This window comes from Stegostoma tigrinum, chromosome 5 (assembly GCF_030684315.1).
Source record: "Stegostoma tigrinum isolate sSteTig4 chromosome 5, sSteTig4.hap1, whole genome shotgun sequence".
Classification (NCBI taxonomy): Eukaryota; Metazoa; Chordata; class Chondrichthyes; order Orectolobiformes; family Stegostomatidae; genus Stegostoma; species Stegostoma tigrinum.
In genome coordinates this window covers 99,150,292-99,172,855 of record NC_081358.1, presented here as the reverse complement: position 1 = coordinate 99,172,855, position 22,564 = coordinate 99,150,292, and the positions used below count along the sequence as shown (strand labels likewise).

General features: G+C 40.4%; 1 protein-coding gene across 2 annotated transcripts in view; it reads left to right on the top strand.

The window, feature by feature from the left end:
* The window catches only part of LOC125451719 (serine/threonine-protein kinase OSR1-like), a 163,307-nt gene that overhangs the window by 26,011 nt on the left and 114,732 nt on the right, over positions 1-22,564 (top strand). The window contains exons 1-2 of one of the 2 annotated variants that reach the window (XM_048529253.2): positions 14,008-14,092; positions 16,570-16,625. Coding sequence is in view for 1 of the 2 variants with exons in the window: in XM_048529252.2 (XP_048385209.1) it covers positions 13,980-14,092 (113 nt within the window). In the remaining variant the exon portion in view is untranslated. Of the gene's footprint in view, positions 1-13,979; positions 14,093-16,569; positions 16,626-22,564 lie in introns of those variants that run through there. The other variant, XM_048529252.2, reaches the window with a different exon arrangement.

Here is a 22,564-nt window from a genome sequence, read left to right as displayed (position 1 = left end):
TATGCCAAAAGAATCGGTGCTGGGTCCCCTGCTTTTTGTCATTTACATAAAACAATTTGAATGTGAATATAGCAGGAATGGCATAGGAGGCTAAGGGCAGACCTTGTTGATGTTTATAAAATTATGAGGAGTATAGATAAGAGGTAATGGTAATTGTCTTTTCCTTAGGGTTGGTTGATTTCAAAACTGGGGCCACTTATTAAGGTGAGAGGAGGGAGATTTCAAAAAGATACAGGGGCAAATTTTTTTCAGTGGTTTGTGTATGGAATAAGATTGCTTAAGAGCTGGTGGAAGAGGGTACAATGGATAAGTACACGATTAGGAAATGTTTGGAGGTGTTTGTGGGCCCAGGGGTATGCAGGTGGGACAAGTTCAATTTGGGATTATGTTTGGCATGGAATCGTTGGACCAAAGGGTCTGTTTCGGTGCGGTTTGACGCCGACACCAAAATTGGTCTGTGATGGACACAAAAAGTAGGTTACCTTGATCGATGGGCTGAAGAGTGGCCAATGGAGTTTAATATCGATAAATGAGATGCTGCATTTTGGTAAAGCAAATCAGGCAGGGCCTACACACTTAGTGGTAGGGCCGTTCGGTGTGTTGCCAAATAAATAGACTTTGGGTTGGCGGTTCATAGTTCGTTAAAAGTGGAGTCACAAGTAGATAGGGTAGTGAAGAAGACATTTGGTATACTTGTTTTTTCTTTTTTGTTCAGTACATCACGTTGGGGGATCATGTTGCAGTTGAACAGGATATTGGTTCAGCAACTTAGAGTCAGACACATACAGCACGGAAACTGACCCTTTAGTCCGACTGGTACATGCTGACCAGGTATCCTAATAAATCTAGTCCCATATGCCAGGACTTGGCCCGTGTCCCTCTAGATCCTTCCTATACCTCGACCCATCCTGATGCCTTTCAAATGTTGTAATTAGACCAGCCTCCTGCACTTCATCTGGCAGCTCATTCCATTTACAGAGCACCCTCTGTGTGAAAAAGTTGTTCCTTGGATCCCTTTTAAATTTTTCCCCTCTCACCTTCAACTTATACCCCTAGTTTTGGAGTCCACCATGCTGGGGAAAAGACCTTGTCTATTTACCCTATCCATGCCCCTCATGACTTTATAAACCTCTGTGGTCATTCCTCAGCCTCAGACACTCCAAAGAAAATAGCCCAGCCTATTCAGTCTCTCCCTACAGCTCAGACCCTCCAACCTGGCAACATTGTAAATCTTTTTGCCCTTTCAAGTTTCATAGCATCCTTCCTGTAGTTTTCCAAAATGGCCTAGCCAATGTCCTGTACAACCATAACATGACCTCCCAACTCCTATACTCAGTGTACTGACCAATAAAGGCAAGCATACCAAACGCTGCCTTCATTATCATATTAATCTACAAATCTACTTTCAAGGAACATAAACCTGCACTCCGAGGTCTTTATTCGGCCACACTGCATGGGACTTTACCATTAACCGTACAAGTCCTGTCCTAATTTGCCTTCCCAAACGGCAGCACCCCACATTTATCGAAATTAAACTCCGTCTGTCACTCCTCAGCCCACTGGTCCGTCTGATCAAGATCCTGCTCTACTGAGGTAGCCTCATTCACTGCTGCACCTCCAATTTTGATGTCATTGTTCACTTGCTAACCACACCTCCAATGTTCATTCCAAATCACTTATATAAATGACAAAAAACAGTGGACCCAGCACCAATCCTTGTGACACCCTGCTGGTCACTGGCCTCCAGTCTGAAAAGCAACTCTGCCACCACTGCCTCTCTTCCACCTTCGAGCCAGTTCTGTATCCAAATAACTGTATTCAATTTGATCTAACCTTGCTAACTAGTCTGCCATGATGAATATTGTCAGATGCCTTATTGAAGTCCATATAGGTCACATCTACTGCTCTGCCCTCCTCAATCCTCTTTGGTAAATCTTCAAAAAACTCTCTCAAGTTAGTGAGACATGATTTCCCAAACAGCAAAGCCAAGTTGGCTATCCCTAATCAGCCTTTGCCTTTCCAAATACATGTAAATCCTATCTCTCAGGATTCCGTCCAACAACCTGCCCACCGGCAATGTCAGACTTGCAAAACTGTAGTTCCGTGGCTTTTCTTTACTACCTTTCTTAAATAGTGGCACCATATTAGCCAACCCCCAATCTTCCGGCATCTCACCTGTGGGTACCAATGATACAAGTATCCCATCAAGGATCCCAGCAATCACTTCCCATGGTTACTCCTGATCAGGGCCTGGGGATTTGTCCACCTATGTGTTTTAAGATGTCCCGCACCACCACCACCTGTGTAATATAGACATTATTCAAAATGTCGCTATTTATTCCACCCCCACCCCCCCGTGTTGTCTGTCTTCCATATCCTTCTCCACAGTAAGCTGTGATGCACAGTATCTCCTCCTCCTCCTACGGTTCTGCACAGTTGGCTTTGCTGATTTTTTTTTTAAAAGGTTTTTTGTTTTTTTTTTGCTACCCTTTTGTCTTTAATCTATTTGTAGAATCCCTTTGGATTCTCATTTTAACCTCCATTTGCCAAGATTATCCCATATTCCCTTTTTGCCCTTCTGACTTTCTTCTTAAGTATACTCCTCTTGCCTTTATACTCTCCTAGGGATTCACTCGATTTCTGCTGTTGAGACCTGACATATACTTCCTTCCTATTCTTAAAGAAAGTATCAATTTCTGTATTCATCCAGCATTCCCTACACCTACCAGCCCTGCCCTTCACCCTGACAGGAGCATACTGACCTTAGACTCTTTTGGAATTCTACATTTAATTCTGTTTCCCTTATATAGCAGTAATGTGCTGAACCTGAAAGGGTTCAGAAAAGACTTACAAGCGTGTTTCCAGGATTAGACGGTTTGAGTACTCGGGAGAGGCTGAATAGGCTGGGATTATTTTCCCTGGAGTATTGGAGGCTGTGTCGTGACCATATTGAGGTTTACCAAATCATGAGGGGCATGTATAGGGTGAAGAGCCAAGGTATCTTTCCCAAGGTAGGGGAGTCCAAAACTGCATGGCATCAGTTTAAGGTGAGCAGGGAAAGATTTAAGAGACATGAGGAGCACCTTGTTTGTGCAGAGAGTGGTGCATGTATGGAATGAGCTGCCAGAGGAACTGGTGGAGGCTAGTATAATTATAACACATACAAAGCATCTGGATGGGCATTTGAATCGGAAGGGTTTGGAGGGATATGAACTAAATGCTGGCAAATGGGACTAAATGAATTTAGGAAATCTGGTCGGCATGGACGAGTGGGACTGAAGGGTCCATTTCTGTGCTGTATGACTGATTCTCTGCTCAAGTAGCCACAAGTATAAACTAAATTCACGTTATTATTTCTTCAAGGAATGTGGGCATTTCTGGCTAAACCAGTATTTATTAGTTATCCCTAATTGGTGTTGTGAATGCGGTGGTGACTGCTATAGCCCTGGGGGTGTCGGGAGACCCATAGTTGTTAGGGAGTTTCAGAAGTTTGAATCTGGGATAGTGATGTAGTTCTGTGTCAGCATGATGTGTGGCTTGGAGAAAATATTCAGATGATGTTCCCATGAATTTACTATACTTGTCTTTTTTATAAGTAGTAGAAGTTTGGAAGGTGCTGTTGGGGGAGCGTTGGTCAGTTAATGTGTGCATCTTGGGATGGTACACAATGCTGATAGTGATAAAAGGACTCATGTTAAAGGTGGTGGATGAACTGCCAATCCAATGTGCTCTTTGTCCTGGATGGTATCAAACATTGAATGTTGTTGGAGCTGCACCTAACTATGTAAGCGGAGGGTATTCCATCATATCCCTGATTTGCACTCTGCAGATGGTAGACAGGCATTGAGGACGCAAGGTAAATTACTTGTCACAAAATTCTAGGCTTTGATCATTTCCATCCTCCATGATATTGGTAGTGAGGTATTCAGTGATAATGCCGTTAATTGTCAAGGAGTGACATACCAAGTAATATTCCACATAATTGGGTACGTGACAACGCGATGTCTGTACTGGAATAGTTTGAGACAAATGACTAGATCTGGAGCACAAGTCTTGAGTACTGTTGCTAGAATGTTGTCAGGCCTCATAGCCTTTACAGTATCCACTGTCTTCAGCTGGGTTTTTTTTGTAGCAGTGATGCTGGTGACCTCTGAGTCCAGTTGAGATGGATCTTTTCTTTGGCACACCTGGCTTGCCTGAATCTTTGGGTGCCCCGATCAGTAAGGTTGGAGAGACTTGTAGGACCTCCTCTAATAGGTTGTTTAATTGTTCACCACCATTCATTAATGATATGGCAGCAAAGCTTGGATCCCAGTCACTTGGGCACCCCAACTGTGTACTGCTTTAGCTGTTAGGCATGTAAGCAATCACATTGTAGATGCTAAAGTCACATATACCTTGCATGCCCTCCTGTGTCCTTCATTGAACTTGAGCTTCTAGTTGGCGCAGTCCCCAGGTGATGTTGAATCCAGTATTGACGTTAAATGTAAGGGGAAATAATTAAGTGCCTGTTTGGAATGCCATGGTGTCATTTAGCGCCCCAAACTTAAATTTTTTTATGCACTTACGGGATGTGGGTGTCACTGACAAGGTCAGCATTTACTGCCCATTGCTAAGAGGGCAATTTAGAGTCAACTACTTGCTGTGGTTCTGGAGTTCCACTCATGCCAGACCAAGTAAAGATAGCAGGTTCCTTCCCTAAGGGACAACAGTGAACCAGATGGGTGTTTCATGATCAGCATTAGACTTTCAATTCCAAATTTTTATTGAATTCACCTGCTATTATGGGGTTTGTAACCAGGTCCCCAGAAGATCACCTGGGTCTTGAGATTAATAGTGTAGCAATAATACCAGTGAACCTTTGCCCAGTTCTCCATAAATTCAGGTGTTAAGTGCTTTATTATCTGAGGAATTGTGAATGATGACTGCAGTGTTGAATTGCATTGAACAACCCAATCCTGACTGCGTTGAAGGCATCCTCATTTTAGTTGCTCGATTTGATTGGTCTGAGAACATTACCCTGAAGAACACCTATGATGAAGTCCTGACCTGAGACAATTGACCTCCACAGTTACAACCATCTTCCTTTTGTGTTAGGTATGACTGCAACCAGTAGACGGTTTTACCCCACTTTTCATTTATTTTTAAAGTTTCTCGTTTGGGCTCCATCATGTAACATTTGGGAAAAAAAATACCTAGATGCTGAGGGCAGTCACTCAGGAATCCAAATCATCATTGCCTTGGTTCAAACATAAAAATAATGAGATCTAATGTTGAGTTGGCTGAGGGGAATCGATCCAGAGTTTTGAGTATGTTTTGCTACCAACATTGTGTCTTGAAAGGCACATCTACCAGACTGGCCTGAAGCAGTAAAAACAAATAGCTATTTAGTTTTGGCTGAGTAGGTGGACGATGAGTACAAATAAGTCTTGCCATCTTTGCAAGACTGGGCATCAACAAACATCCTTCAGGAATTTTAACTCTGTGCTAAAACTTGATGAGCATTGAAATTCCTCAACCTGAATACATCTTGTACCTTGGCTACAATTAGTGCTTCTGGCAACTGATGTTATGAAACTCCTAGTTCTATTGGTGCTGGGTGGCAATCAGCTGGCTTGTATTTGTTCAGATGTACTGAGACTGCAAGGTGTTTGGCGTCAAGTGTTGAGAACTGCCAAGGCAAATCCTTCATGATACTGTCGCCACCTCTAGTAGATCTGTCCTTCCGATAGGACAAGACATAATCAGGTGTGGTGGTAATGGTGTCTGGGACACTGGTGTAATGAAGATTTGTTTAATCTGGCTACATCGGACTATTGCCTGACATATCAGGTAGGAGAATTCTCCTAATGTCAGCTCAATCTTAACTTCAGATGTTAGTGAAAAGGACTTTGCAGGATTGGCTGATCAGTGTTGGTGCCTCAGTTAATATTGGCTGGCCTGTCTGATTTTTCTTTTCCTTAGCAATGCTGTTGCACATATTTTGGAGCAGGAGGTACTAGATCCTGGGCCTCTTCCTTCATTGGTAGTGACATTACCACAGTACCACAAACCCCCGATTTTTTTGTGTTTTGAAGTGACTTAGTGTAGCTGAATAGTTTGCTAGGCCTTTTCTAAGGGAGCTGAAAATCTGGAGGAAAGTTCAATAAATGAGAAATATACATTATACTATCATTATACTGTGTTTCTTAATAGTTTTTTCCTTGCCATGTTTCAGAAGATCTCTAATTTTGGGTTAGATAAAGAACAATTGATCTGTTCCTTTTTTATCAATCAAGACCAACTGCCCCTATTCACTTCTTCTCTATGTACTGATTGTTGGTTTTTTGAGATGTAAACACTGAATTAACTTATTTTCCTAACGTGATTTTTAACAAAGAGGCAAAGCCAATGTGTAAGAACACAAGTTATGTCGGCAAATTTGAATTGCTATGACTCAGGTAAGAATTTTGCACCCCAGGTCCGAGAGAGAATGACTAAAGAAATTAGAAATCTTCAACCTAAGAATTCTGAATTTATCTAAATGTATAACATTGGTAATAGAATGGGAGGAGGTGAGGAGTGTGGGGCAAGTAGAATCAGTGTGGAGGAATGCTTGATAAATCAACTAAGACTTTTGGACTTGAGGCTAAAGAGATATGGGTTAAGGTCATTGGAGTGGGGACGTTTTAAAAATTGGAGTTAATTTTGATTTTTACCAGACTTGAAACTGTATACTTTAGAGAGCACATGCATAGATCAATTTTGTGAATTAGTTTGGGAGCAACAGTTCTGGATGAACTCCAGTTTGTTGGCTGGAAGATGGGTAGAACATTGAAATAATAGTTTAAAAACAAAAGATTGAGATTTCAGTCACAGGTATGCTTAGATGGGGGTTTGAGTGATATTGTAGAAGTTGAAGGAAACCCTCTTGGTCATGACAGGTTTGTGGGTGTTTAGGAGCTTTTCTCTGGGCTACCACTTGATACCATGGTTGCAAAGGGTCTGCCTTGAACAGTTACCAGTGCGAAGGATGGATTTTGTGGCTAGGAAACAGGGTTTATACTGAGGACTAAATGCTGTTCGGTTAAAGGAAATTTCTGTTCCATCATTAATGATGGCTGATGAGCCATGTGATGGACCGGCACAGCGGAGGCACTGTAATTTGAAAATGATAGGTTGCTGTTTTGGAAATATGAGATGAAATAGGTCTAAAGTAAAAATGAAAGCTGTATTTTATAAATGGCTGCTGAAGCAACTGAAATGAGTCTTATTTTAATATTCTGATTGTAGAGCATGTAAATGGTATGTTTGGAGCTTTGGCACAATGAGTTCGAAAGATCAGAGAAAGCAAAGTCTGTTGTAAACTTCAGATCATATCAAGGGGATGGAGCTGTTCTGTTTCATATCTTTTGTTAAGCTACAAAATTTTATATTTTAGTCATCAGTAAAGAAAAATCTCTAGCTGCAATGCTGTTGACCAATGGTAGTTTTGCTCAGGAGAGCGAAAAGAGACCCAGTGTGTTCCATAATTTAATTTTCAGTTGATAAGCTAGGAGTATCTGCAAACAGCTAGCTAACCAGATGCTCTTATGATCTTGACTTTAAGTGCCCATGTGTAAATGGTGCCCAATTCTCCTCCTTTCCCTATTGTTGGTGTTAATGAGATCAATGAGAAGAGAAGGCTTGGAAACTCTGCACATGAGAGGTCTGGGGCATCATTGAATATGTTTAAAATAGACCTAAGGATGCTGTCTTTTTTAGCTTTACTTTTAATAAAACATCACTGTTAGTTTCTCATGCTTGTTTAACTATTAAGCATAGAATGTGCACAGAACAGGTAAGATTCCATGTACAAACCCCATTTCCTGTTGAAGTATTGGACAATTTATTAAAAAGTTGACATATTGATCTTGAGTGACTGAATTTGGTTAAGCTGTGATGCATTAAGTTTGTTATAGGGCCTCAGGTGGTGTCAGTACCACTGGACCAGGAGGCCCAGGTTTGGATCCCACTTCCTGCAGAGCTGTGTAATAAATCTCTGAACCACTTGATTAGAACATTATACTAAATAGCTTACTAAAACTGTTTGGTATGTGTGAATGCTTTCACTTTGGTGAAATACCAATGGCTGACCAACTGGAATTGAGCATAAACCAGTGTGGAACAGTATAAAACTGGCAAGGATCATATTTGTATATTTGCTTCTGGGAATCTCAAATTGCGTAAGCTTGTATTAATTGGTGGAGGAAGGTAGGAATCAACTGGCAGGGGACATTTGTGAATGAAGATAAGTAATAATGTAGATGTTAAAGTTGCACATCTGAAAATAAGTGTTTGGGATTTAATGTCAAAAGGGTGTAGAGAGTTAAGAATTGTTGTAAACTTTGTGGCATAATAGACAAAAACAGGCAGTAATGTGGTACATAACAGGAATGGTCTCCGATACTGTTCCACTCTTCAGATGGCTGATCTTTGGGGCAATGGTGCAGTGCTACAATGAATTGCCTGTGGGGGGAAAAGTGAAGAAATCTAAGGTTGCTAATGCATATAATTGGAATGTATTATTTGGGTAGGTAAACATTGGTAGATGAGACAGGACCAGGCTGTACTGTTGTACCCCACTCATTTCAAGGTATCTTGTACTGTATCTCTTGAGGAATGCTTTTGGAACTGGATTCCTCCTTGAATAGTTGTCCCAGAAGAGAGGAAGAAACAGAGCAACAAAGAATAAATGTTATATTAAATCATTGAATTAACCTTTTAATACATTTATTGAAGCTCAATAACTTAGTAAAATAAAGTGAGGACTGAAACAAATGCTAGGATAAAAGGATCATTGAAGAAAAGTGCAGCTGGAGTATTCCAGCTGATGTTAGGAACTACTACTTAGCAGGTTATGGAAAGTCTTAACGCTTATTCAAACCAGTGCAGTCAACTGGTAATTTTTCTTTTAAAGCAGTGTTATGGAACCAAGGTGAGTGAATTAAAATACTGATTAGCCGTGATCTAATTGTTGGAATAGACGCTGGTTTAGTCCTGTCCCATACAATAGGCTTTGATTTATTCATATGGTGTCCGTGACCATTGGCTATAAAATGCTTTGAAATATCCAATGAAATATTTTTGAAGTGTAGTCATTGTTGTGATGTAGAACATGTGGTAGTCAATTTGCTGTTTGTTGCAGTTTGCTGTGTACATTTTGACAACAGCCAGACAATCTGTTCTGATGATGCTGACCAAATATTAATCAGTACTCTGGAATAACTCCCTGCTGCTGCTTGGAAATAGTGCCATGGGATCTTTTCCATGTAACCTAGCAGACATTTGGGGCCCCTGAGTTTTGCTTGTCATAGGCTAAATATTTTACTTGTGTTATTCTCTTCATTTCAACTTCAACAGTAGGTACTACTTGACTATTTCTGTACTCGGCTATACTTGTAAAATTTCACTGATAATAAATTTAAGTAGCACATGTCATCCCATGCTAGACCCTTGGATTACTCCTGGTTGTCAAGACAGTTAATTTTTATTCCGCCTAAGAAGTCGGCAATAAATATCTCTGACAAGAAAAAGACAGAAGCATTCACACTGATACCAATAAAGGTATTGCTGTCTTGTAGCTCTTTATCATATGATCTTTGGGTCACCATTGAGGAATTTAATTGGCCCAAGCGTATGACTACTGGATCTAATGAGAATTAATTTGAGGCCAGATACACTGCTGTAACAATTGGGTCAAGTTATGAATTTTATCCTTTCGCCATCAAGTCAGATATACTACCAGGATAAAAATAAGACGACTGCAGAATCCGTGTACAAGTTTGGCAAATCAAGAACAGAGGTATTTCTTAATGTTTCTGAATGGAAAAAATAAATGCAGCTGTTAGAAATATCCAGCAGGGCCGGCAGCATCAATTATGATTCTTCCAAAGAAGGCATCATTATCAAATTCAAATGTGATGCTGCCAGACCTACAAAGTCTCTCCAGCAGTTTGTATTTTATCCTTCATGCTTGCCCATATTCACCTTTCTTGGGCAAGCTAGGCTTGCCTGATGAATGTGACCTTGACAGCATCAGCCACATCTGAAGAAAAGTATGTTTTACTTTAATATTATTTAAATATGTTTAGTTACTGCATACTTATGTGGACCAAAAATTCAGACCACACAGAAAATATGCAGAGATGCATTAATTTAAGTGCTTTCAGAATGAACTATCAAGTTCCACATGCCTGATTGATAAGGGGGAGGAACACCTTTCTTCCATGCCCGCCCCCCCCACCCCCAAAAAAACAGGTATTGCAGGACTGGAGTTTAATATGGTAAATCTCTTAACTGACATACTGTCCATTGCTTATCCAATGGGGATTTCCCTTTTCATTATGACTAATTTACATGAATATCTGGAACTAAGGGAAAGGAACCAAGTATCAGGCTAAGCAATGATCCAGACTATATAACAACCAGCCAAAGGATTCTGGAATGCCCAAAACTTATTTGGATCCAGTGTCTTACTAAGGTCTTAGCCCACCACCCTACTGCATCTATCCTTCAGGATCAAACTTGTTTTAAACATTTTATTGTAAAGTTAAGTAGAACTTGAGTCACTCGTTAAGTGGGGATTAGAAGCGAACTGATTTAAAAGCTGGATGATGTTTAGCTGATCATCTTTTGATTTTCAATTTTCAACCTTTAATCCCTCAATATCCTCCATACCATTCCCTACTGATATTGAGTTCTTTCTGTTCTTCCCCATCATTAGTCCCTGCGTTCCCCAATTTTATTGTGGGTCGTTTTAACGTGTGCTCCTCATTACAATATGCTGAAAATTCAGCTTCCTTTGGCTACATGTTAATGTGAAGGATGCAACATTCTCCAGAACTGTTGAGGAGCAAAAAGAGACTTCTCCCTTTTTATGTTGAAAGTTATCTCTTTACAGAGATTATAATAATCTCATTAAAATCAATAGTTTTGAGAAAAAAATCTGTTGACATATTAGATCATCCATACAGTGATGTTTAAGTGGCTAACCTAAAGTGCATAGAGGGATAACATTGAAAGCAGACACAGTGAGTAATGTGCTTAGCTGCATATTTGTGGACTAACTGGATTATATGTATTAATGCAAATATACCATGCAGGGGGGAAAGAAATTCTCACTTAAAGCCGTACTCTTCCTTCCTCCAGTGATACTTTTTGTAACCATTAGCGTTTATCCCACAACACGTGGAACAGCAAAATCTGTAATTGTAGAATTCTCATGGCACAGTCATGAAAAAGGCAGCCAGTCAATTATGCCACCGCTGATTCTTCAAATGACCATCATTACCTAGTGCCGATTTTGCTTTTTCCCCCAGAGCTCTTATCCAAATCATCCAGATGCCCTCTTGAATGCCTCAATTGAATCTGTTCCTCCCACATTTCCAGGCAGTGTTCTATACCCTAACTATTGTGTGAAAAATTGTTTTTTTTTCTCTCGCATTATCCTTGCCTCTTTTGCACATCACATTAAATCTATTTCCATTCATTCTTCCTTTTATGAACAGAAACAGCTTCTCATGTGCTGTATCCAGCCTCAATCAGATTATCTTTCCATGGAGATCAGTACTAACTTCAAACTATCTTCATAACTGTGTTTTTCATTCCTGGAACTGTTCTGGTAAATTGATTCTGTAATGCATCCACAACTATACGTAATACCCCAGTTTTTGTTTAGCAAGAATCCAGTGCAAGTTCCACATCACCTTGCTGTTTTCCTGCATACACCTATTAATAAAGCCAAGGTCACCGTATACTTTGACTGCTCTCTTGGTGTAAAAGGAACACTAGTAATGTGGATGTAGAATTGTCTGAGTGATCAGAAATTGAGTCATGGTCAATGGGTACTTTTTGGGCTGGAGAATGTTTTGTTTGTTTGTTGAATTCTTTAGGGATCAGTTTTGGGATCCTTGCTTTTGCTGATGTATATTAATTAGCTGAATCTAGGTGTGCAGAGAGACAGCTTACAATTTGTACAAGTTTAGTGTCGCCTGTGTGGAGAATGCGGAACTCCAAAGGGGGCAAACGCTTTGGTAGGGTGTTTGGATAGGTGGCAGAAGAGATTCAGTACAGAGAATTGTGATGTGACAACCAACAGCTTTGAGAAGCATCTTGAAAGTGGAGAGAGGGCTTGAGGAAGCAAATTCTAGAGCCTAAGCTTCACCTGGAGGCATGCAGCTGGTAGTGGAGGAATCAAAGTTGGGTTGCATAAAAGATTGAGAAAATTGTGTTTTTAAAAAAAAGAGGAAAATATTAGTGAATACAAATGTAGGTCCCTTTTATAGTCAGAAACAGGTGACGTTCTACTCTAGAACAAAGATAGCAAACCAATTAAATACATATTTTGGTTCTACCCTCACAAAGGAGGACACAAAAAATTAGGGAATACTGGGACTAATGATGGGGAAGAACAGAAAGAACTCAATATCGGTAGGGAATGGTATGGAGGATATTGATGGGATTAAAGGTTGATAAATCCCCAAGGTTTGACAATCTACGTCTGAGTACTTAAGGAAGTGACCCTAAATAATGGATGCATTAGTCACTTTTCACGTTTTTATGGATTTCAGCACAGTAGCCATGGTAATGTTAGGGTAGCTAATATAATCCTATTGTTGCAACGGGAGGGAGAGAGAAAACGGACTGGTTACCCTGATGTCAATAATAGAGAAAATGCTGGAGCCCGTTGCAGAAGATACAATAGCAGAGTGCTTGGAAAACAGTGACCGTATTGGACAGTCAGCATGGATTTCTGAAAAGTAAATCATCCTTGACTGCTCTGCTGGAAGGACAAGAGGATATAAATCGTAGAGTTGATGAGAGGGAGCCAGTGGATGTAGTTTGCTTGGACTTTCAGAAAGCTGGCAGAGTCTCTAAAATTAAACCACATGAGATTGAGGGTATATGTTAACATGTATGGAGAACTGGTTGGCAGGCAGGAAACTGTGGCATTGTGAATAAACAGGTCTTATTTCTAAGTGACAGACAACGACCAATTGGGTATTGCAGCAATCAGTGCTAAGACCCCAGCTAATTTGAATGACTAGGCAAATTTATGGCAGATGATGTATAAGTATGTAACTGTGAGGTTTGGTATCAAAGAACAGATTATTATCTGGCGATAGATTAGGAAAGGGGGAGACCTGGGTGATCTTGTACAGCAATGGCTAAAATAATGATGCAGTGAAGAATGCAAGTTGTATGTCGGCCTTCATAATAAACAATTTGAGTACAGCGGCATGGATGTATTGCTGCAGCTGTACTGGCCATTGATAAGACTACAAATGCAATATTGCATGCAGTTTTGATCTCATCAGGAAAAATGTTCTGGCTATAAAGGGTTTACCATATGAAGAGAGACCAGATCAGTTAGTACTATATTCACTGGAGTTTCAAATAATAAGTGGGAAAATTTTAAAAACTTTTAAAATTCTAACAATACCAGACAGGGACAGGATAAACACTGGAAGGATGTTCCTGAAGACTGGGGAATCCTGAATGAGAGGTCACTGTTTAATGATATGGAGTGGGTCACAGAGGACTGAGATGGAGATTTCTTCACGCAGTGTGTGTTGAGTCTGGAATTCTCTGCCATAAGTGGCTGAGTCCAAAACATTAAATGTTTCCTGAAGTAATTAGATCTAGTTCTTGAAGCTAGAAGAGTCAAAGGCTGCAGGACCTGTGGTCACCTTTTAAGAAAATACAAGAATGTGCAGTGAAAACTGTTGTTGCTAGTGACATCCACATCCCAAGGTTGAATTATTCTGCTTTAATTTTAAGTGCACTGACTGCCGATATCTGCCATAAGTTTAGGAGCAATGACTGTGTGCAGGGTTGTTTGCTGATGGTTGCCAATATTTTCAGTGTTAACGTTTGTTGGAGAATGCTCACACCCAGATATGTTTATCACCAAAATTGGTGGTACTATCCTTTTTTTAAGGCTTTGTTTTCTCTTTCAGGCTCTGGAGCTACAGCTGTGGTTCAGGCTGCTTACTGTATCCCGAAGAAAGAGCGAGTTGCAATCAAACGCATCAACCTGGAAAAATGTCAGACTAGTATGGACGAACTCCTGGTAATGTCATGAAAAATGCAACAATTGTACAAGGAGGCTTGAATGGCCTTGACTGTTTGAAAATATGTAAATGTAGTGACTATATAGGGGGCGAGGCAATGGCCTAAGTGGTACTATTACAGAGGCTCAGGTACTGATCTGTGGACTCTGATTTGAATCCCACCACAGCAGATCATGGAATTTGAATTCAATAAAAATCTGGAATTAAGAGTTTCATGATGACCATGAAACCATTGCCAATTATCAGAAAAATCCTTCCTTAAGGGAAGGAAACTACCATCCTTACATGTGAGTCCAGGCACATAGCAATGTGCCTGCTGAGTAATTAGGGTTGGGCAATAAATGCCTAGCCAGCAATGCCCTCATCCCATGAATGAATTTTAAAAATGCTGATTCGACCAACAGCAGCAATTTAAAAAAAGAAAAGTCAGAATATGTATGGTGAAGATTGAACATTCTGAAAATGTAACTGCACTGTCAGTATTTGGAGAAAAGTGAAGAAATTGAATCACTGAAAGATCAATTAGTTACTTGAATGTGATGTATTTTCAGAACTTTAATTTTTTAATTTAAATTTATGGCTTCTAAAGTGTGGTTTTGTTTAAAGAAAACAGGAAGGTGGGTACGGCCTTACTTGGATAATGAGAGAATTAGTTTATTAAAATTCTGTTGTCAGCCAGGTTGTTAATTAGGAATTCTAGAAAAATATCACTGGAGACTTGAACAAACTCAGACAATTTGTACTAAAATAATTGGTTATTTGCATTTACGCATGTACCACAAGAAAACATTTTTCAAATTTATAATGTTTCCAGGATAGTTCAATTAAAATCCTTAGCTTAAGTTCTGAATAATCTAGTTGGTTTAAATTCAGGCAGAACAGCTTTTCATAATGTGTTCTTAACAGATTAGAACTGTCAGATAACTTGGAGAGAGAAGTAACACCATCATGTCCATTTCTCGTCGTGTTGGAGTCCATGCAAGAGTGTACTTGCTGCTCTGCTGATTTTTAGGGCGTGTCTGTTCACGTTGTCCCTGGATAATTTAGGTGAATTTTTTGAATGATGTTCACAGTTTGATGTGTTGCCAAGAACTTGAAATTTCAGACAGAAACCAAACTGATCTTTTGGTATCTGTAAAAACAGCAGCTAAGGATTAACAAAATAAAAGTACTGTGGATGCTGGAATTTTTTAATCAAATTGGAAAATGCTGGAAATACTCAGCAGGCCACAACAGTTCTAGGGAGAAAAGCCGTTAAGATCATCAACTAGAAACCTTTGGCTAAAATCCAACCATAAGCATGACAGTCAAACTTTGAGACTTGTCATTTTCTTTACTTATTAATGTAGCAACCGAGATTATGATCTGTAGCTATTGCTATCCATGTTGAAAGTCTGAAAGGTAGTGAATTGAAAGTTACTGCTGTTCCTGACAATTTATTTTGTGCTTTTGTTAGTAGTGTGTCTGTGGCCAAAGATACAAAGTGAAGTGGGGCAAAGAATTAAAATGATGCTTGTAGTCCTCTTTCCAGCTAAAGACTATCTACTGATGACATTGACTTCTAAAAATTTTCCAGTGCTGATCGTCCTGCTATAGATTTCCAGTATTTTTTCTGATTTCCAATATTTACAGGTATCTAGTTTTGCTTGTTTTTGACTCTGGTTTGTTGCAGACTAAATGCTAATTGACTGGGCAGATAATCAGAATTTATTCTTTGAAGGCTTCCATGCTCTTGCTCTGATTTGTCAACTTAACATCCATCCTAAAATCAAATGAGACTTCTAAAAACAAAGGTGCCAGAATGAAGAGAAACCGTTCCCCTTTGTGAAAGGTTTGCGAACCAGATTGCTACTATTTAATGTGATTAGCAGAAGAAACATAAGCGACGTGTGGAAAGATTTTATGGTTCAGTGTACACTGTCTGGGGATGAGCTGAGGGAATATTAAACTCTGGTCTTTCCAAGAATTACCTGAGGAAAAACTTTGCTGCAAAGCTACAGGGAAATAGAGATAGTTGAGCAGCTTTTTCAGAGAGCTGGCAGGTGCTCCCCATCTACACCCTAATCATGCTATGATTGAGAGTTTAAATTCAGCTCGTGAACTTCAATGCGTAATCATAGTTGTACCTTTACAACTGAGAAGTGCCACGGTGATAAGTATTTTCGTTCTTTGGATTAAATTCTGACTCTGACAGTTGTCTGACTGCTTGAATGTAGATGATCGCTTAAAATATTTTTCAAGAATAGCATGGAACTAACCTAGTGCCATGACCAAAATCCATTTTTGTCTAATACCACCAGAGCAAGTTGGTTGCTTGCTCTTTTTGGTGCTATTTGTAGGGGACTTTTCTTTATACTAATGGTTGCCATATGGCTGCATAAATGTCTACGCTTCAGAAATAATTAATAGGATGTGAGACATTCTGGGCCTTCAGAGCTGCTGAATAAATACAGGTTCTTCTTTCTTTCTTCCAAAGGTGTTGACTGGAATCTGGGTCTTCAGGTGGCACTCGCACTCCAACACCACATTCAAGTAACCATTACTTTTATATAATAAAAAAAAACAAAAAATGCTGGAAACACTTAGGTCATTCAGCACCTATACAGATAGAGAAACGGACAGACAGATGATGTATCATTAGAACAAATGAGAAGTTCTGATGAAATGTTGTTCCCAGAAGCATGAATTGTTTCTGTCCCTGCAGCTGCTACCAGACCTGATGACTTAATTTCAGCATTTTCTGTTTTTATTTCTGATTTCCAGCATCTGGAGTGTTTTGACTTTGTTCTAGAATTAGTTTAATATTGCAACATGCTACCCCTCGTTTCATCTCCTACAGCATGAAATAAACACATGAAAGCAGGGGCTTATAGATTGAACAAGAAAGATCAAATTAATTGAAAATTAGCTCAATGTGGTGTGATATGTATAGGTAATGCATTGCAGATCAGTAAACTGTTTTACCGGCACAACAACGCCCTCCCTTCATCCATAGTATACCTTTTTTGATATGTGCAAGCAGGGTAAATTAGAATTTCAGACCACTGCTTGTTCCTGACATCAGAGGGTTTGAACGATGTCTATAAACAAAAGATTGATCTTTCTCAGTCTCTGCCATCCTGTCCCTCATGTACTCCTTATAGTATTACATTGTTGCCTGAGTCACATTATCGGCATATGCTTTGCTCTCATATCTTTTTTCTATTACCCTTCCCTGTGCTCCACCTGCGGTGGCCTGACTGCCATCTCTTTCTGTCCCTGTTTCCCCCACCCCCACTTCCCATGTCCATCGCCAATCCATTAAATATATATTCTAAGTAATTGGGGATTTTCTTTCTACCATTTCTTTTTTCCTACAGCAGCAATATACTTATTCTAATTCTTATGAAATATAGCCTCAAATGTTGCCACTGTCTGGGCTGTCTACTAGCCTAGTATCCCTGTTCATTTCAACTAGCTCAGCTTTCATGTATGCATAGTCCCTAAGTTCAAAGTTATCGTCATCAGCAATCACTTGCTATTGTGTCCGATTGTTAACATCAGAAGTTCTGCATCATTGGTTGTGGGTCCTTGATGGTGACCCTGAACCTTCGCTAAATCTTTTCCCTTTCAAACTGGATAGAAATTGAGGTTGCTGCTTCCTTGGGGTGCCTAAACTTTGAGGTCATTAATCCAATTACATTACACAATACTGGGTTATATATAATCTACTTGCTGCTCCAGGAAACTATCTTGAAAGCCATCAAGAATTCATCCATGCTGCCATTGTCAATCTGTTTTTTCCAGTTTATATCTGGATTAAAGTCAGCTATGATTATTGTCATCCCTTCATCAAAGATACCCGACACTCCTCCTTGAATGCTTTGACCCTCCTTTCGCTTATCTTTAAGCGCCTGTAGACAACTAGTGTCATATGTGCCCTACTACTCTTCACATCCACCCAAACTGATCCTGCACTCTGATCGGCTGAGTCAATTTATATTTATTGCTTGCATACCATCTTTGATTAACAGTGCTCAACCTCCATCTTTATTGAGCTTCCTATTTTTCCCTTGATAGCAGAACCCAACGTTCGTTATCCTGAAGCAGTAATGGTTATCAGATCGTACACACATTTCGTGTGCTATACATTAAGTTGTTTGGTCTGAATGATACGTGCATTTGTCGTTTGATAACAATGTGGAGCTAGAGGAACACAGCAGGCCAGGCAGCATTAGAGGAGCAGGAAAGCTGACCTTGTGGGTTGGGACTCTTCAGAAATGGGAGAGGGGAAGGGAGCTCTGACAAACGACAACACCTTCCAGTTGCGAATCACTTCAGCTCCCCCTCCCACTCCCTGGACCACCTCCAGTGTCACAACAACGCTACCCAGAAACTGGAGTAGCAGCATCTCCTGTTCTACCTTGGGAGCCTACAACTCAACAGTCTCAATGTGGACTTTACTAGTTTCTAAATCTCTGCACCCCCAGCCTCATCCCATGACCAACCCTCCCCCTCATACGCGCCTCCTTGATCTACCACACCCTGTCCATCTTTCTCTCCCGTCTCACTGATCACTCCCCACCACCACCTACCTGCACTCACCTATCACCATCTCACCAATCTTCCCCAGCCCCACCTCTCCTCGCCTCCCTACTTATTTCAGAGCTCCCTTCCCCCTCCCCCATTTCTGAAGAAGGGTCCCGACCCAAAATGTCAACTTTCCTGCACCTCTGATGCTGCCTGGCCTGCTGTCTTCCTCCAGCTCCACACTGTTTTCCTGCCATTAATTAATTTCCTGCCATTCTCTTCCCCTCTTCTCCCACATTACTATTTTGCTTAGAGCAGATGTCTTGAACTTGAACTGCACTGGGCAGCCAATGCAGCCATCTAGATGCTTGCTGATTTGAAAAGAATGTCAGTCCCCTTCACTATGCTGCTACTACATTCCTTCCATCAACTGAATGGCTTCTTGTACCATGATGCTGTGTTCAGTTTGCACATCTATACTATAACTCTGCCCTCAACTAAAAAGGCTGCGGGAACCTCTCACATGTCGGACGAATGTGAAGGCTCACCTGACTGCTTCCTGGGGTCCTTTATCTGCCTCTCACTCAGTCACACTTGCCTATCCCTGATCACTGAACAAATCAGAAGCCCCTAACCTAAGTGGTGTGATTCTTTGTACTAAATGAATCTATGTAGCTGCTTGTCAGTGTCCATAGTTTAGCCTCTAGCTGATAAACTTTAAAAAAGCTCCTGCTTGGAGTTTAATCACTTGCTGCAGACATGTTTGCCCTGAATCCAGTGGCATCCAGGAGCTTCCACATTCTGCAGCTTTGACACATCACCTGAACTGCCAGCCATAATGAAGATTTAAATATTTATACATGTAATTGTATTACAATACATTAATTAATTTGCCATTAATATACTACATAAATTAAGATTGGAAAGGACCTTAACCACTTACTGGAAACTTTCCAAACAATTACTACCTTTCTCTGTACTAGAGCAAGAACTGATTCCAATCAGCTGTAATGACTCTATCTGACTCCACTTGCTAAGAGGTCTTTTTCTCACCTGCTGCTCCTGATGATGCTGACTGCCTGTTTCTGGATCATCACTTTGTCCACTTGCCATCTTGGAAATGCCACAAGTGAAAATCAGTGCAGCTTGTTCTCCCCAGTTCCTGCAACAATAGAGAACAGTCATTTTCCTGAGGCTTTGGTTCAGCATTCAAGTGATTGATGTATTTACATATGCCACTCGTTTTTTTTTTGCAATATTGACATGTGTCACTTGAGGTTCAGAATAAATCGGTGGAAAATCCTCTGCTTCTGCTTGTCATGACGCCCTCCATTTGGTGCAGGTGGCAGACAGATTATGGAAGGCCATGTGAATTGCTGTGGCATCATTCTCTTTTACATGTTGTCTCGAGCTATTGGAGGATGATAGAGGCTTCAAATGGCTGACTGGGAATTTGTCCTGCTTTGCCTGTAAATCACGTACTGGTTGGTAATCATGCTCTTTGCTAGCATTATGAAAGTGCCTTCCTTGACTGTCAAGTTTCAAACTCTAATGCAGAGGTTCTGGCTTATGCAGTCACAATATTCGCTGCAGCTCAAGGTCTGCTCAACATTAGCAATAAGGGTTGCCAATTTTGAGAGAAGCTACTTTATTTTTGACAATGCAAGAATGTTCCAATACAGTTACAACACTCCACCTACTTGACAATCCTATACACACCAAGCAGGACAAATGCAGCTCAGCCAATTACTGCCCTTTTTAATGTACTCTGCAGTCATCAGTAAAGTGATAAAAAGTGCTGTTCAGCAGTATCTGCACTGCAATAACCTGCTCAGTGATGCCCGGTTTGGATTCTACCAGGGCCATTCAGATCCTGATGTCACATGTTGGGCCAAGCATAGACCAAAGAGCTGAAATCCAGAGGTGAGAATGATAGCCTTAATATGAAAACTGCATTTAACTGAGTGCGCCATCAAAGAGCCCCAGTAAAAATGGAATCATTGGGTATTGGGGGCAACTCTCTGCATTTTGGAGTCATACCTGGCATGTTGAAAGATGGTTGTGGCTGTTTGAGTCAGACGTTTTAAGCTGCGGGCTATTTCCCCGGGGTTCCTAGAGGTAATGTCCTAGGTCCAAGCATCTTCAACTGCATCTTGAATGACCTTACCTGCATCATAAGGTCAGAAGTGCTGATGTTTGCTGATTGCGCAATGTTCAGCACCATCCACAACTCCTCAGGTACTGAAGAAGTCTATATTCAATAGAACTGGAGAATATCAGCGTGGGCATTTCATTTTCCACTGTTCAACTTTCGGATTCCACAGTTATTACTTGCAAAGGATTTATGCATATCTACATTGTGACATAGCATACTTTGTTTATTTTGACTCGCTTATCTGTATACACCACCCAGCTAGTTTGAGCATTTTGAAAATTTCTGATCTAGGCTCACGACACTGCTAAACATGCAAAGTTGAACACCATCCAGCAAAAAGCAACCCCTTGATTGGATCCTGGCTCTTAAACATTCTTTCCTTTCAACATTGATACAAGTAGTAACAATATACACTGTCTTACAGGGTGCACTGCTGCAAACGGTCAAACCTTTGTTTGAATCTTCTGAATTCACAACCTCTTTCACCTTGAAAGATGGGTACAGCAGAATGCCGCTATCTGCAAGTTTTGTCCATGCTGTGCATTGTTAGAACATATGAATTAGGAGTAGGTGCTGCACATTGGGCCATTTAGGGCTGCTCTGCCATTTGATAAGGTTATGGCAGATCTGTCTGTGTTACAAATTCCACCTTCCTGATAACCTGTGATTCCCTTGACCAACAAGAATTTATCTGCTTTTAAACATATTTTATAAGGGAGTTCCATGGCACAGCGGTGGTGTACTGCTGCATCAGTCACGAAGTTAGTATGTGTACACAGCATATAAATCAGGAAGAGGAATGGGCTGGTCACCTTTATTATGAGAGGAATCATATGTTTCAGTTTTACCAGGCAACATGAGACCACACCTTGAACTTAGCAGTTTTGGTCTCGTTTGAGGGTAGATTTTAAATGCATTGGAGATGTTTAGTAGAGGTTTATTAGATGGATACCTGAAACGAGTGAGCTATTTAAGGACCCCATTGCACAGGGTTGGTCTAGACTTGATGGGCCAAATAGCTTCTTTCTGTGCTGTAAGGATTCTGATTCTATGACCAAATGTTGCCTCATAAGACAACCGTGTTTTAGGATCATCCTTTTAAATGTCTCCAAAACAGAGTTATTGTTTTACCAATACCCTGAAACTCAACATCCCTAATTTAATGTTCAATTCCTCCCATTATAAAGAATGACATTCCATTAAATTTCCTGATGACGTGTTTGCTTGCACGCTAACTTTTTCTGACTCGTGCACTGGAACACTTGGATCCATCTGCATTTTGGAATTTTGCGGCTGTTCTCTATTTGAGTAATACTTTGCTATTTCATTCCAAAGCAATCAACTTCACACTTTCCCACATTATAGTTCATTTATCAGATTTTTGGCCTTTTGCTTTGCAAGCGTGCAGACTGATGCAGAGAGGATCAAATCTGTGTTTCTGTCACCTGTAAAGGTCGCAACCATGCCTTCATTCTCTTCATCCAAGTCGTTGATCTAAATTGTAAAAAGTTGAGGGCTCGGTGCAGACCCCCTGAGGGATCTCACTGGTTACAAGCTGCAATGTAAAACAGATCCATTTACTGTTTTCTGGCAGTTGACTAATCTTGTGATTGTATGTTACTCCTACATAATGATCTCCTATTTTGCACAATAACTTTTTTCTTTGTGTGGAACTTTGTACTGGATTTTCAGAAGGTATTCAATGGTACGTTACCGGTCCCCTCACTCTTTCCCACAGGACTAGTCTTCCAAAGAATACCAAAAAATAAATCCTGACTTGCAGAAAAGTTGTTTAGTTACTGATTTT